At 37.3% G+C, this 16437-nt stretch overlaps 1 protein-coding gene across 2 annotated transcripts in view; it reads left to right on the top strand.

Annotated features, from left to right (window-relative positions):
• Window positions 1–16437, top strand: part of LOC149790263 (spermatogenesis-associated serine-rich protein 2-like) — a 154350-nt gene that overhangs the window by 95928 nt on the left and 41985 nt on the right. For both annotated transcript variants that reach the window (XM_089972305.1, XM_089972304.1), the window contains exons 6-7: window positions 5377–5616; window positions 10507–10599. In XM_089972305.1, coding sequence (XP_089828431.1) covers window positions 5377–5616; window positions 10507–10599 — 333 coding nt within the window. The remainder of the gene's footprint in view (window positions 1–5376; window positions 5617–10506; window positions 10600–16437) is intronic.

The raw sequence follows: 16437 nt of genomic DNA, 5'->3' as shown, positions 1-16437 counted from the left end.
AGCATCATCCTCTGTTCCATCCATGACATTGCTGATACAGCACTTCCTGAATGATTTTGCAAAATTTTCCAATGGAATTGAGTCCCACGCTTCTTTTACCCACTTGGCGACCAAATCGATGTCGGGCCTCATTAAATTCTTGCCTTTTGTCATTTTCACAGCCCCTGAACAAACCCATTCTGCCTTAAACTTTCGTAACTTGTCCTTAATAGGTTTGTTAAGGCAGACATCAAGAGGTTGTAACACTGATGTTAAACCTCCTGGTATCACAGCCAGTGTTGTTTTCATTTTCTTTGTGGCCTTTTTTACTTCATCGGTCTTCTGTGCACGAAACATATCCCATACAAGCATTGAAGGTTTCCGAAGAATTGCACCTGGTCTCTTGTATATAGTGGTAGTATACTATTTATATACCTTATCCTGTAATTATTTCTATGTGTGGTTGGTTATCAATTTGTATTTGATAATTATTTATCATTGTTGTTTATTTGTGTGTGTTTTTTAAACTACTGGTAGTGTGATTCAATTGATAAAAATATGATTGGTTTCAGTGTGGACATTATTCAAGTATTGTGACAGTTTATAACTTTGAGCAGAAACCATGTCTACTACCATATCTGATTAAACAATACATCTGAGAGTCGGCATGTATTAGTAAAGTCATTGGCATTGTGCAACAAAACAAACCTATTATCACCGAGGCATTTACACATATTAAGCATATGGTAGCTATTGTACAACAGTCTACCGCTAACAAACCACTTTGCTTTACAAACAACTAAACAACAGTAGTATATAAACTGTGGCTGCCAATTACTTCTAAAACACCTGTCAAAGAGACCCCACAAATTATATTGTTTTACAGTTATTCACACTGACTCGTATATTGCCCTGTTATTTACCCTTCCTAAGTGTGCGCGCAACAAACCCCTATGGAGCCTCTCGCTATTGTTCCTTTAAGACTATCGTACATGTATTTCTACTCTCGATCAAAATGTTTGTCGTATATACCTTCAGTATCGCAATTCTTTTATTTTTTTATGTAGATTCTTTTCATACTTACACTGAAATAAGCTAGCGTGCATTTGCACGATACCGTAGAGTTTAATGATTACTGATTAGCTGAGGGTTAAATACTTAACTGGAGATTACTAATATGGCGGTTCTTTTGGAAAATACACGTACCACCGTGGCTCAAATAACACGTATGGCTGCATTTTCTGGTGGATGGACATCTGTCAAATAGACGTCAAGTACGTTAAAACATGTTTTTCATTCATTATCCTACCACTTAAGTTAGAAAAAAAATATTTGTTTCACTTCACGACAGAACAAATCTTATGAGCCATGTGGCATCATTAGGCATGTGATCTCATCTTCGGCAATCGACAGAAACAATAAATACTGGAAATCGAGGGGAAAAAGCGTAAAAAATTTCAGACTTGGACCTTGGCCCGCAGATAAGCCAACCCCCCTTCTTCCAGGCCTTATTTTTTCCCTAAATTTTTCGGCTTATATGCGAGTATATACGGTATATAAATGGTATTTCTCTTTTGATCTATATCCCATTGTCAACAAACAAACAATTCACTTTGATATTCATTATCATAGTTGCACATGGCTGTATGTTTGTTTATATGCTACATGTGCTTGAATTTAAATTGGCCCATAATTTGGTCAGCCAGAGACAACTACCACGATGCAGAGGTTACCGAGAGGATGAGGCTATTCAAAGGGAAATTAAAATATGAACAAATTAAAAAGTTTAACACACATTTTTGCAGTATGTCCCACCTTCATTTAACATGATGGCCAGGTATCTATTGTTGGAACTTTAATTTGGGTTTTTTACAACACCATTGGTTGCGATCATAAACATAACAGTTCTGTTGCAAACAGGCATAATAAGTATGTTCCAGTCACTATCAAAAATGAAACAGTGCTTTTATTTAAGTGTGATGATGACTTCCTTTGATCAAAGGTCTGCAGCTTGCTTTGATGAAGATGCATGTGTTTGTGAAGGCACCACTAAAGGCCCTCTTTGAAGGATCAAACAAAATGCCCATTTGTTATTGCTGCGGCACATCAAATAATTGTAGACCATTAAGATGTAATTTCTTTTTTCATTTGCTTAATATCTATACAGAACGATCGTTTGCATTAAAGGTAATCAGTTTTCTGTACAGTTTCAGCAAACCTATTTTTTTTGGTACATTTTTCAAAAAAGAAAAAAAGATTGCTGTCATTTGGTTGATTGTAGTTGTTCAGAGGTGGTCAGTTGTAGCTAGTCAGATAGCATGACTACTTAGTTATCTTACGGCATGCAGTCGTACTAAGGCCAGACATAGCATAAGCAGATTACACTGGTCAACAGTGAAATCATTACTGACTTGAAAAGGCCCTAATCTGTAGTATTTTGGTGTGCCGAACACGAATATAACCGTGAAAAATTTGTATTGGCTCTCGTTTTGAAGATATTCATATACCTCATTTTCTATGTTTCACTGTGTAAATTTCTCCAGTAGGACTGCAGCAACATCCGGAATAATGATGTAACATTGCATAATACCATCATGCTCACATCATCCACAGTTGATTGCATCATTTTCTGATGCAATGCAATACTAATGCCATGCGGCTGCTGAAGTAAGTTGACGTCAGCAGTGTACTATACATGTGTAGGCCTATTATACTAATGCCAGGCGGCTGCTGAAGCTGACATAAGCAGTGTACTATATAAAGCCCAATCAGATAGGTTCAACATTTAAAATATTTTAGACGTTGTGCGAGACAGTTCAAGCTACTGTTACATAAAACTTATTATTTTATCCATTTACGTACAATAAAGAACAGTAATGCCTCGAAAGTGTGTTAATACCGCGGACAATTTTTGCTATATTTGTGGGGAAGTGACATTTGCCAACCAGAAGAAAAGTATCAATTCTCAAGTGAAGAAGGCATATCATCTTTACTTCGGATGCAAGGTTGGTGACCAAGACAAGCCTTGGGCTCCGCATATATGCTGTGCTACATGTACAACACAGCTTTCACAGTGGTTGAATTGCAAAAGGTCATCAATGCCGTTTGCAGTCCCAGTGGTGTGGAGAGAGCCAAGCAACCACCTAAATGACTGTTACTTCTGCTTGGTTCCTCCTCTTTCCGGCGGAATAACGAAGCGAAAGAAGTCGAGAATAGTCTACCCAAACATTCCGTCTGCATTGAGACCAGTTCCACATGGTGAGGGACTTCCTATTCCAGAACCTCCAGCAGAATATTCTCTTGATTCATCTGACGAAGACAAAGGTGAGTCGACCTGTTCTTCTCCTGGTCCATCAGCATGCAGTGATCCAGATTTTCACTGTGGTGCATCATCAACCCCACACAGAATAACACAGGAAGAACTAAATGACCTGATTCGTGATTTGGACTTATCAAAGAACAAGGCAGAATTGCTAGGATCAAGACTCCAACAATGGAATCTTCTAGAAGAAGATGTCACAATTACTGCATATCGAAAGCGCCACCAGCAATTGGAGCCTTTCTTCAGAAAGGAAAGTAATCTGATATTCTGTTCCGATATTGAGGGCCTCATGAATGCTTTAAAAATCACTCATGACCCACAAGAATGGAGACTATTTGTGGACTCTTCGAAACTGAGTCTCAAGGCTGTGCTTTTGCACAATGGAAACATTCTTCCATCTATTCCAGTAGCGTATGCTGTCCACATGAAAGAGACATACGATAACTTAAGGCAGCTACTGAATTCCATTGAGTATAACAAGTACAGCTGGCACCTCTGTGGTGATTTGAAGGTAGTTGCCCTTTTAATGGGACTGCAGCAAGGATATACAAAATACATGTGTTTCTTATGCGAGTGGGATAGCCGAGCAAGGGAAATGCACTACATGAGGAAGGAATGGACTCACAGGCAGAATGTAGCCATTGGAGAGAAGAATATCCAACACCCAGCTCTGGTTGAGGCTCAGAAAATCTTGCTACCACCCCTTCACATCAAACTAGGTTTGATGAAGAACTTCGTGAAAGCCATTGACCGGACTTTGCCAGCATTCCGATACCTGCATGAAAAATTCCCTCGACTCAGCGAAGCAAAGATTAAAGAGGGAGTTTTTGTGGGTCCTCAGATTCGAGAGCTTTTCAAAGATGACCGGTTCAACAACTTGCTGGAAGGTGACGCGAAACAAGCATGGAATGCTTTTCGCCTAGTTTCTACAAACTTCCTCGGAAATGTTAGGGCAGAAAACTATAAGGAACTAGTAGAAGACATGTTGATGAAGTATAAGAAACTTGGCTGCAATATGTCTCTGAAGATTCACTTCCTTCATTCCCATTTGGATTTCTTTCCTAGCAACTGTGGTATTGTTAGTGATGAACACGGCGAACGTTTTCATCAAGATATCGCAACAATGGAACAAAGATACCAGGGAAAATGGTCCACTACAATGCTGGCTGACTACTGCTGGACACTCCTCAGAGATGCTTCCGAACAGCTGTACAAGAGACAGGCGAAGAAATCTAAGATGTAGTCAATGACTTGATTTTTTATAGGTAGGCTATTACAGTTGACCTTTTACTATTGGAATGCATTTCGTTATGTAAACATTAATTTCTTGCAGATTACAAAAAAACTAGAGCCAATTTTGCAATTTGACTGTCATATTCGTGTTCAGCACATAAAAATTGATAAGAATTGACTAATTTTATTTCAGTAACATGACTTTTGTCAAAATTTGTTGTCCAGTGTTATGGTATAATAATGCTGTATTAGGGTGATTTGTCAATATGAACAAAGCATTTGTTTATGTAACAATGGTTTCCAGTGCAATTTTATATCCAAGTTTGCAACTTCCTCAAAATTGAAATAGTGTCAATATCTTTTGAAATCCAGGGAATCACTTACCGGATTCAGACAGAGAACACAAAACTGTAATTAGTTATTTTAATCCGTCATAGATTAGGTTGTTGACAATAATCAGTGTGACCATCCACACTTTTATCCTGCAGGTGGCATTTTCATAATAGACCTTATGGCTGTACATTCATGAAACTTGTTAAGTGCATATTCTGACTCAACTTTTGATAATAAATCATGAGCAAGTTAACAGATTTTATGGATTTGAAAGTTAAAAGTTATCTAATGTAAGCATGTTGCTAGACAGGAAAGAAATATTTGAATTTGAGTGTGCATTCAACTTGTGAAGTCTGATGAATATGGGGCCAGGATCCTTATTTGGAAGTTTTACTTAGTACAGCCTCCTAAAGCAGAGGACTGGTCTTTGATACACTGGCCTCAAATGGAAATAGATGCTAATATGAGTAATGGGTGAATTCCATTAATCAGTTTATTGACCATTTCAGAGGATGTTGTCCGCAATGTGCAGTCCTTAAATGGGGATTATCAAGGACCAATTATCGAGAAATCCCAGGCAGCACAGCAAACATATAAAGAAGCACCATCTGTGATAAGCAGTGATAGTCGTACAACACAATCACCATCATTGGACATCGAAGAAAGGGAACCAACCCCACAACCACAATCACAACGTCCACAACAACAGTATCAACTCTCCCATACTAATAGACAAACAGCTCACCCAGGTAACAGGATTTTTCCTCATTTCCCTTGTTTATGGTATAGGTGGCCTCTTAGTCAGGTTAAGTACCCCCCCCCCCCCCAATCTGCTTTCATGGTGAAGGACATTCGAGTTCTGTTGCATGACTTGAGTGTAAGAATTTACATTATATTAGACAGCACCACCTCCAGTTGTGACAGTTATAGATTATTTGTTTTTAAATTCCAGTTTTTACATTCAGTATGTGTCAGTTCAGTAGCGTATAAACCGTTCGCATATAAGCGGACCAACCAAACTGAATAGGTATAAACACTAAAAAATGTATGACCCGCATATAAGTCTGACCCACACGTCTGCGACAGCATCACTGGATGCATGAGGTAAGTTCTAAAAGCATTTATATGGACAAACTTATATCTCCAAAAATTATATGTAAATAACTTGGGTTGACATGAAAGTTCAGAAATAATGCTTCAAAAAGTATGTTAGTACCATAAAAACTGAGTTGTAGTTTGTTTTGATGTAAGCGACCTTACACCCAGTTTTACAAAACTATGGTAATCATGATAATATAATTGAGTGACAGGCAGTTACTAGGGCTGTCAACGGGTACTCGGGTACCCGGATACCCGACCGTATTGAAAAACCCGGGTATTGAAACGTAAACGTGGGTACCCGTAAAAAAAAATTGCCACACTCGCCAACCACTTCAAACAGGTGTGACAGCTATGGCTTTAATTAGAAACCAGATCCCTGCTTAATATAAATAAACAATACATCAGAGAGTCTGTTTGGATTAATAAAATTCATTGGCATTGTGCAACATGACAAACCGTTATCCCCGAGGCATTATATACCAAGGTTAAAACATAGCATTGTTCTACAGGTAATAAACCTCTTTGTAGACGATAATTATTGATTGTGGGTGCTAAATAATCGGTACATTGCGTGCTCTTTTAATGAAATCCAGATGGATACCTTTGATTTCCGAACACACATGTCGAAGAAATCCCACAATTTATATTATGAACAATTATCACCTAGACACCTTGAAATCTTCGTAATGCCTCAAAGTAATCTTTGAGCAGCTCGTTGTTTTTCTAGTTGACTAGCTCTGCTAATTTTGAAAGTTAGCCATCATACATATACCAATATTTCTACTTTCGATACTACTACGTTTTTGTCATAACTATCTTAAGAATTATAATTCCAAAATAATATCACTTCTGCGACTGCGTGGTCACGTGGTATAACTGGGGCATAATAGCCCTATTTGTTATTGCCATTTTAGAAGAGCTTCATGTGTCGAACAAAACAGTTATTATAGCGACTCTTAGTAATATTATTTTTGTATTTAAATACATTTTTAAGAAAGAGTAATGGGCAAAGGTTCTAAAGTGTGGGCGCATGCTGAACGACTAAATGATAATAATGCTCGTTGCAAGTTGTGTGAACTGGTGCTTTCTGCAAAAGGTGGAAACACAAGTACTTTGCGGAAACATCTTGTTGGAACACATCACATCGACGTTGATAAGAATGAGAGCGCAAATAGTACTCCGAGCATTGCTTCATTCTTGGTCAGAAAACCAAACTGTGTAGTGAATACAGTTTGTGGTCTTCTCTCTCTCTCTCTCTCTCTCACTCACACACACACACACACACACACACACACACAAAGACGGTTTTAACGCATTACTCTTGACATGTGGTAAAGCTGCTTTACACGCATGCGTGGGTAATTCAAATCTGCGGTCAAAAGCCGATGAATAAACGTGATCTGTTCTAACAAGGGCTTGTACTTTAAAAAAGGTGAGTGTTCTAAAGGATTTAACGCGGCTGATCACAGTGATCATTAAAAGTTGGATTGTACCTACCATCTGTGTACAAAGGTCATTCTAAATAAATTTATTAATTAATAGCTTGCGGTCAGATCATTCGCAGCTACATCGGTGCGGACGCATCAGACCGAGTAGTGCATTACACGGTTAGCCTCTATCGCCATACAAAATATTAAAGAAATGGGGATAACAATTAGTTGGTCTACGCTTGTACATGTCATTCATGTGCTAACGGGTGCCCGGGTACCCGTTAAATTTCGCAACAGGTACCCGGGTTGGTTTTTCGTGATTTTTGACAGCCCTAGCAGTTACACATCAAAGTACTTATAGTTGCTGGTTAATATTCCCTCAAACCAAGCCAGTTTAAGGATTTTAATGATTATCTGGCATGTTTTAATCTCAGAAAACAAAATTATAAACAGTTATAAACAAAGGAGACGCTGGAACAATTAGCTTTTCATTGTGTGGAAAATTATGATTTTGTTCAGCCAAAACCCAAAAGTAAAATAGATTGATGATGATCTTAGTTGGTCTGTATTCAAAATTGTGGCCTTTGTTATTACCATTCTTTCATAACATGTAACAGTTATGCTGGTTTTGTGCCTTGAACAATTGAATGTGTGTACCTTTTCATAAAGATTACCTCAATTTGTAGCATCGCCTACATAATTAAAAGAGAGTAACTCCCGAGTGAGTGGATCAACATAAATGAAACAGCTATTACCAACTATCCAAAAAGTTATCTGGAAGAATGCAGTTTGGTTGAAACAATGAAAAAAGCAAACTCTGCATCTAAATATGTTTGGGAATAAACAAGTAATAAAAAAAATGCTAAGCATGATATGCACTGTGTTAGTACTGTACATTCTAGTACAGCCTGATCTCCTGGGCAAACTCGAACTGGCCCGGGAATTATGAAGTCTTTATTTACCTTTATTTAATTTTGTGTTGGAGAAATCAGAAAATATGCACATGCAAAATAATAACAAAATGCAATCATAGTAGTTTATAACAGTTTAATAAATGTTAAGACACAGAAAATGTACTTTTTTACATGCATATACGTCTTAGGACACTGAAAAAAAATATTTTCATGTCCGAAAATTTACAGCCATTATGGTGTTCAATAAAAAAAATCTTAAAAACTTGTCAGGTTTAGACCTTGGCCTGCAGATGAGCCGACATCCATTCTTCCAGGCCTTTATTTTTGCGAAAATTATTCGGTTTATACATGAGTATATATGGTAATTATTGTTTTCTTTATGGTAATTAATAATTGTATGAATGTTTAAATACTTAAAAGTTGTGGAATCTCCCAGTCAAATCTCATTCCCATCAAGTCTGTGAGATTATCTTTTCATGGATGGCAGCCCTAGATTTAGTATCAAGTTCTTTAGAGCTTAATTGTGGCCCAAGATGCTGATTGAGGATTTTACTGGGTATTTTTTACCTTCATCTTCATTTTTTGTTTGTTTACATTTTTAACAATTTTTAAATCTTTGTATTTTTTACTTTACTAGACTACTTGTTTACTTTTATTCAGGTTGTTCTTCCCGATGATTTTAGCTTGATTTTTTTACCTTACTATTTTTATTACTTAATTATCATTATTGTTCTGGTGAGCCATTAAACCATATACCTGCATATATACCTCTCTTCCTATAAAAGGTCTATACTTCTGTTACACCTCCTTTCATGTATAAGATCTGTACTTCTGTTACACCTCCCTTCCTGTATAAGGTCTGTACTTCTGTTACACCTCCCTTCCTGTATAAGATCTGTACTTCTGTTACACCTCCCTTCCTGTATAAGGTCTGTACTTCTGTTACACCTCCCTTCCTGTATAAGGTCTGTACTTCTATTACACCTCCCTTCCTATATAAGGTCCGTACTTCTATATACCTCCCTTCCTATATAAGGTCTGTACTTCTATTACACCTCCCTTCCTGTATAAGGTCTGTACTTCTATTACACCTCCCTTCCTGTATAAGGTCTGTACTTCTATTACACCTCCCTTCCTTTATAAGGTCTGTACTTCTATTACACCTCCCTTCCTGTATAAGGTCTGTACTTCTATTACACCTCCCTTCCTGTATAAGGTCTGTACTTCTATTACACCTCCCTTCCTGTATAAGGTCTGTACTTCTATTACACCTCCCTTCCTGTATAAGGTCTGTACTTCTATTACACCTCTCTTCCTGTATAAGGTCTGTACTTCTATTACACCTCCCTTCCTGTATAAGGTCTGTACATCTATTACACCTCCCTTCCTGTATAAGGTCTGTACTTCCTATTACACCTCCCTTCCAATATAAGGTCTGTACTTCTATTACACCTATGGTAAAAGATTTAGAATGTCAGCCCAACTTCATGCTCGTTCATTCCAAACCATAGACAAAGATACAAGCTATGGAAGATACAAGCTCTGAATCCATAGACAAAGATAAAAGCTCAGAGTCCATAGACAAAGATACAGTGTCAGAGTCCATTGACAAAGATGCAGTGTCAGAGTTCATTGACAAAGATACAATGTCAGAGTCCATAGGCAAAGATGCAATGTCCAAATTCATGGACAAAGATACAGTGTCAGAGTCCATAGACAAAGATGCAATGTCAGAGTCCATAGGCAAAGATACAATGTCCAAATTCATGGACAAAGATACAGTGTCAGAGTCCACAGACAAAGATGCAGTGTCAGAGTCCATAGACAAAGATACAATGTCCAAATTCATGGACAAAGATACAGTGTCAGAGTCCATAGACAAAGATGCAAGATCTGAGTCATGTTCTTGAAGCCTAAGCACAAACTTGATGTTAAATTTTTTATTTTTACTGAAATGGAATTAAAATCATTTTAGGAGTTTAGAATTGTGCCCTTTCTTCCTGCTATTGTCATTCAAAATTACAGAGATAGATTTATATACAGCATCATGCATCTTTTTTTAAAACCACGTATGTTCTGTGGATAAAACCTACAACTTAAGAGGTGTTAAGCAGACGTATTGCCAGTGTCCGGTCCAGTTACCATCATCAATCATTTTCATATACTTTTATTTGTTTATTTTTGTTTCTTCCAGGATCTCACTCTCATCACCATGGCAACAGAAGTAGAACTTCAAGTACCTCCTCTACGGGAGAAAAAAGTGCCACTAAAAAGACCGCCCATTCTGGTAACAATATAACAGTATATCTTCTGTGTCACATCTTGGTTTGTCTTGGGGACATTTTATGTATCCTGGTCCATAATGATCCAAGAATGGGATTTGTTAAATATATGTGGACACTGGCAGTTTGAGGTGGGGAGAATGACCCTTGGGCTCATTCATAATGCAGTGCACACTTTCTGTGTGTTCTCATTTGTATGATACATATATATGATAGGGGCCATTGTTAATGGGTCATAGGCTATCCTGAGGGTTTTTCTCTCTCACTCTCTCTCTCTGTCTTGCAAAAAAAGTGTATTTACTTGGCCTCTTCAACAATCAAAACCCAAATGTCAAAACAACAAATCATTTTTTTTATTCCTGAGCAGTGCTAAAAAAAAATCTGATAGCCTGCTGCCTTGGTCCCTCTAAATTTAGATGAGGCTCATCCTGTATTTTAAGTGAGGTGCCCATCAGGCTTGTTGAAAATTTGTTAATTTGCCAGTGAAAACTTTGAGCTGATGATGTGTAAATGTATTTTCAAGATGTTGACATATCTGCCATAACACGACACAGTCTAAATCAGATCACATTTGTCCTACGTGAAATTGAGATATGATTTTAATCAAACTGAAGGATGGTGTATCATGCTAAAAATATGTTGTTGTTCCCCCAATAACCCTGACTCTGTTGTGTTTCGAGATAACATAATTTCAGTAATCTTCAGTAAAAAGAAAACACTTTCAGCATATGCCTATTACAGGTAGCATGTATAAAAGGTAAACAGTCATGATTGGAGCTGATGTAAAACTATCCCTTGGCAGTTTAATAGGGACAATTAAAGGCAAAGGTCAGGTATAAACCACCATTTCACATATTACTTAATTGGCTCACAATAGCTTGTGAGATGTGTTTGAAGGCAGCATTGGGTGAGCCCATTGTGCTAATTTGCATAGGTAGGATCAGGAAGTGGAACAAACCAGTAGAGGTAAATCAAAGAGATGCCAGATGCATGTACAAGAACAAAAGTTATTACATATTATTGCCTTGAATGAGAACATTTAAACCATGTTTATTATATTTTTGAAAAGTTTGTGAACAGCTGCAATGTTTCGTCTGTCCATATTGGCCTTTACGCCAGAAATGTTCTCGCTTACTTCTGTGCTGAATGTGCAGCAATCACATGATCTCGTTGACAGTTATATTCTTTGTTTAGTGCCTCATAGTTTCCTTTCTCAAGTAGCTGTTTTGATTTCTGTTGCTCATCCATGTATTAGTATGACTGATTGTACTCTTCACACTGTGGAGGAAAGATATCACTCAGTCGATCTCTGTTCTCGTTTGTATGTTACATGTGATGGGTGCCATTGATAACGGTTAATAGGAACTCCTGAGACCTGACTAGGGCAAAAAAGTTGCATTTTATGTGTAAAACTTTGTCTTGCATTAGCAGAAAAATGATGTTCAAGTCACCCTTTATTGCTGACTATGTGGTTGGAGTAGTTATGAATGCACTCAAAAGTGTCTCAGTTGAGGAGGTCACAATGTTAATTTTGTAGTTTGAATGAGCCAGTAATTGGTAGGAAACTCCACTCCAACATTGCATCTTGCACCTGACCATCAGAAATTATCAGATTAGAGTTGTAATCTGCAATACTACTGCCAGTAAATCTCTGAGCCTTAGTGTAACTACCATGAGTGCAACTTAATTAGGCAATTGTTCTCCAGAACAGCCCCCCTCTGCAACACGTATGGTTTCACCAGTAATTATTCAGTGGGCACTTCAAAAAGGAATCATAGAGAAATTATAAACATCAACATGTACTGTTTATTTCATTTACATAAGACCCAAAACGAACAACTGCTGCACTAACTTCAGCCATGAGACTAGGTGTCTTCTGTGTGCCAAGTCATCTATGTGTAAAGAGACTTGGAGAAAACAAAAAGTCAGATAACAATTTGTAGTTTTAGTTATAAAATTGACATGAAGAAACAAAAACTGTTCCCAGAGCAGTATTTTACAGGAACATGCAGAAATAATTATACACCACTAATAGTAGTGGTATTGGACAATGTATTTAACTTTTCAGTTACATGCACAAAAATAGAGAAAGCTAACCTGAAGCTTTCGTCCTTACCCTAAGGACATCATTAGCAGACTGATGAGTTCTCTACTGACTGTCAACAAGCTCACTGGCCAGGGCAAACATTGTGGCAGTGCCGTGATCTCAGACAAGCTTGAACTTGATCTTCGATGTTCATTAAATCTCGCTTTCAGTGTTCTTTCCATTTCTCCAATATAGTCATGATTGCACTGACTTTCACCCTGTCCTTCACACTTAATGTGATAGATAAGTCCACAAATATCCCTGTTATTAGACTTATCCTGGGGGTGAACTTGCATCTGTCTTAGCCTAGGTCCAGTATGGTTTGAAACATGAAATAATTTTGTGTCATTGGAACATGCACTTCAGGCAAATTGAAGTCCCTTTTACATATGGTAGGATGATGTTGCTTTTCGAAACTATTTTCCCAGTTGGTCTGCTTTCCATGGTGTTGTCATTCGGAGTAGCATTTAGCCTGTTGGAAACCTTAATCGCCCATTCCAGATGATGACACCTCTTGAGGGCAGCAGTAACATCATCCAGTTCTTGTTTTAAATCTGTTGGATCAGATGTCACAACTTGTGTTCTGTGATGTAATGTTCTGACCACCCCAAGTTTCTGGTCTAATGGGTGGTACGAGTCAAAATCATGGTACTGGTTGGTATGTGTAAGTTTACAATAAACAGTAATTTTCAATGTGCTGTCATTGTTTCTGATGGTGTTTGTGTCCAGTAAGGATAATCTGCCATTTCATTCATTTTAGATGGTGAATTTAATATCCAGATCAATGCTATTAATGTGATCTGTGAATTCCGTCACATATTCTACATTCTGCTTATTGTGTGTGTGTGTGTGTCGCCAACATATCTTTACCACCAACACAGGGGATGGGGAGCAGTGATAAGTGTTAACTACTTAAAGTGTTCCATATATAAATTACACACAAAGGGGAAACTGGTGAACCCATAGCAGTTAATTGTATGTGAAGGTAGAAAGTACCATTATACACAAAGTATGTGCACTTCAAAACACAACACCAACAGTCTTGTAACTCATTGTTTTGACAGTGGTGTCCTTTTTGCAAGGGTACGGTCTGAAGATAATCTGTCATTAATAGCTAAAAAAGCCTTACCAACCGGTACACTAGTAACTAAGGCACTCACATCGTATGAGGCCAATACTTTGTCCTCCGACACACTCTTGTCCTTAATGAGGCTTGCAAAATGTTATTGATATGATGTTCAGTATTTCCAACTAATGGTGCTAAAAGTAGCTTTAAAACATTTTCTGTCGTATCGCTACGATGTCTGCAGTGTGGCAGTTTATAGTGATGTCTAGCACTGGGGTATCATGCTGCAGACATGTAGCATGATGTCCCACTCAGTCGCATTATCCTGACACCAGGCCGACATGTCCTAACACTAACCTCTTAATGCTGAGCGCCAAGCGAGGTAGCTGTTAGTACCAATTTTGTAAGTCTTTGGTATGACTTGACTGGGGATCGAACCCACGACCTCCCGCATCCGAGGTGGACGCTGTAACCAATATGCCAGTGGAGCAGTTACAGACACTTATGGAAAACCTCATAAGCAGTTTATACAATTAATTGTAGGCGCTTTACGTTTTGGTTGATTAAATTTGTTTCTGAATGAAGTAAAGCAGATGATTCGTGGACTGCCACGTTAACCTTTTTGATACAATGTTTCAGATTTAGGCTAGCTATGCAGTAGACACAAGAAAGGGTCCATACAAATAACATACAAGTGACAAGGGATAAATTGTCTTCTTTAGCTGGTAATTAGAATGGCAAAAAAATATACTTACAGTTTTACATATTGAATTTCCTCAAAATGTACTTTCTTAGTTCTGCCATGTCATAGGTTCTCAATCTTGATTACACATTTTGAAATCGTACTGTAATTTTGATTATAAGTGCAATTACATCATCCTTACTGCTCTCAAAATGAAATAAGCATTAAATACCATAGCGTCTTTTTGATAATTGCATTGGAAAGACTTAATATTTTTTCCACATTATGATTTTAAACATTCAGTGACAGAAACAGAAACACATTTGCAGATGTCAACACACTTCTCCGTCACTTCTTCAGTCAGATGTATTTCATGTAGAATTGTCACCTATAAATCCAGTCCATAATCACAAAATTTCATAGAATCAACAAAAATACCAAAATCTATTCCTTCCAGATCAAATGGAAAAGTTGTTGCAATGCTCATTCATTCACAATATGACTCCCAATTTCAATTTTAACTAGGCACTTCATTTTCTTTCGAAAGTTATGTCGAGACGCGAAATTCTAATTTATCTCGGCCGATTTATATGTGCAGTAATGTTGTTGCTGTATAATAATGAATCTGCCCTTGTGTATTTACTTTGGAATATGGCATATAATTCAGTTACTTTGTTTCTTGTAGTGTAGTTTGTTAATATAATTAAGCATTAGGTAGAATAAGAAAATGAGCATATAATAAAAAGGTTACTGCATTTGTATAGGAAAATATGAACTCGTTTTGTAGGATGGATATACTGCACTTCCAAGGTTGTGCACTATTTACATCTGAACATTTGTTCATATTTTTCCATACAAATGCAGTAACCTATAATTATTGCTACTCCTTCTGGAAGGATAGTAATATTTGCATGAGGTTTTTGTTACGAAGTCTTGTTGGTTCATATGAAAATAGTGTTGATTAGATCTCCAAATAAGTCCATCATGGTGACCATGTTAAAAATCTTGTTGCTATTTCTTTTGGATGGTTGGTCATATTGACGTGTTTATGCCCAAAGACATCTAGAAATGGTCCTAAATTAAAATCATGCTGCTCCAACCACCAATATGATTGCCATAACCACCATCTAGAAAATTTTCTTATCACTAACTCATTAGTTGATGGTCGTATCAACATGGAGTTTTTCCTGAAAGATTTTAATAATGTCTTGTTGGTCCCTGATGAAAATGGTGCTGATCTGACATCCAGTATGACTACCTTTTAAGCCTTCTTATAATTTTAATCACTACTAATCATGAACGGATGGTCAATTAGACATAGGGCTTTCACCAGATTACTTAATTGTCAAGATCCAGTATGGCCACTATAGCAGCCAACTTTGAAATATTGTGATTGTTGGGGAGTGCTCACCAGTTAATACGTACTTTTGAGAGAGTGACAAATGTAAGGTGAAGTAGTTGGCATTTAAAACATGCACAATGGAGAGAATGTTGGCATACCTCTATGCTACATTAATGTGGATGATATTTCTTTGGATATTGTACTTTTGGAAATTTTACATGATTTAAGCACACTGCTAACTAAAATGACTGCTCCCTTGTGTTAAAAAATCAGCCTGAATTAGTCTAAAGTACACTATACATAGCAGCTATTAAAATAGGGATAATGAATTTTGACGATACCAGCTTCTGAAAGTGCAATGAATGAATTACCAAATATATAAAATGTAAAAAAAAGTTATCGGCTCATTTTTTTTATACAATTTATCTCTGAAGTTCAGGAAGTGAAAATGACCAAGTAGAGCTAGCACTTTTTTGAAAGGTGCACATCTGAAGTAAGGCCAAGCTGTATACTCTATAACCCATAGTACACCCATCAATTGTACACCAAAATAAAGGGAATTAAAGGTTCTTTGAATTATACCTAAGATATACAAGATCTTTTTTAAATAGCCAGTATAACCAGTGAGGAAAGCCGGGGGAAATTCTTTTTCTTTAAAATCCTAACC

The sequence above is a fragment of the Sinohyriopsis cumingii genome, chromosome 10 (genome assembly GCF_028554795.1).
Source record: "Sinohyriopsis cumingii isolate HCF-2022 chromosome 10, ASM2855479v2, whole genome shotgun sequence".
Taxonomy (NCBI): domain Eukaryota; kingdom Metazoa; phylum Mollusca; class Bivalvia; order Unionida; family Unionidae; genus Sinohyriopsis; species Sinohyriopsis cumingii.
The sequence above is the reverse complement of the archived record's forward strand: the minus strand, read 5'-3'. Positions and strand labels throughout refer to the sequence as shown.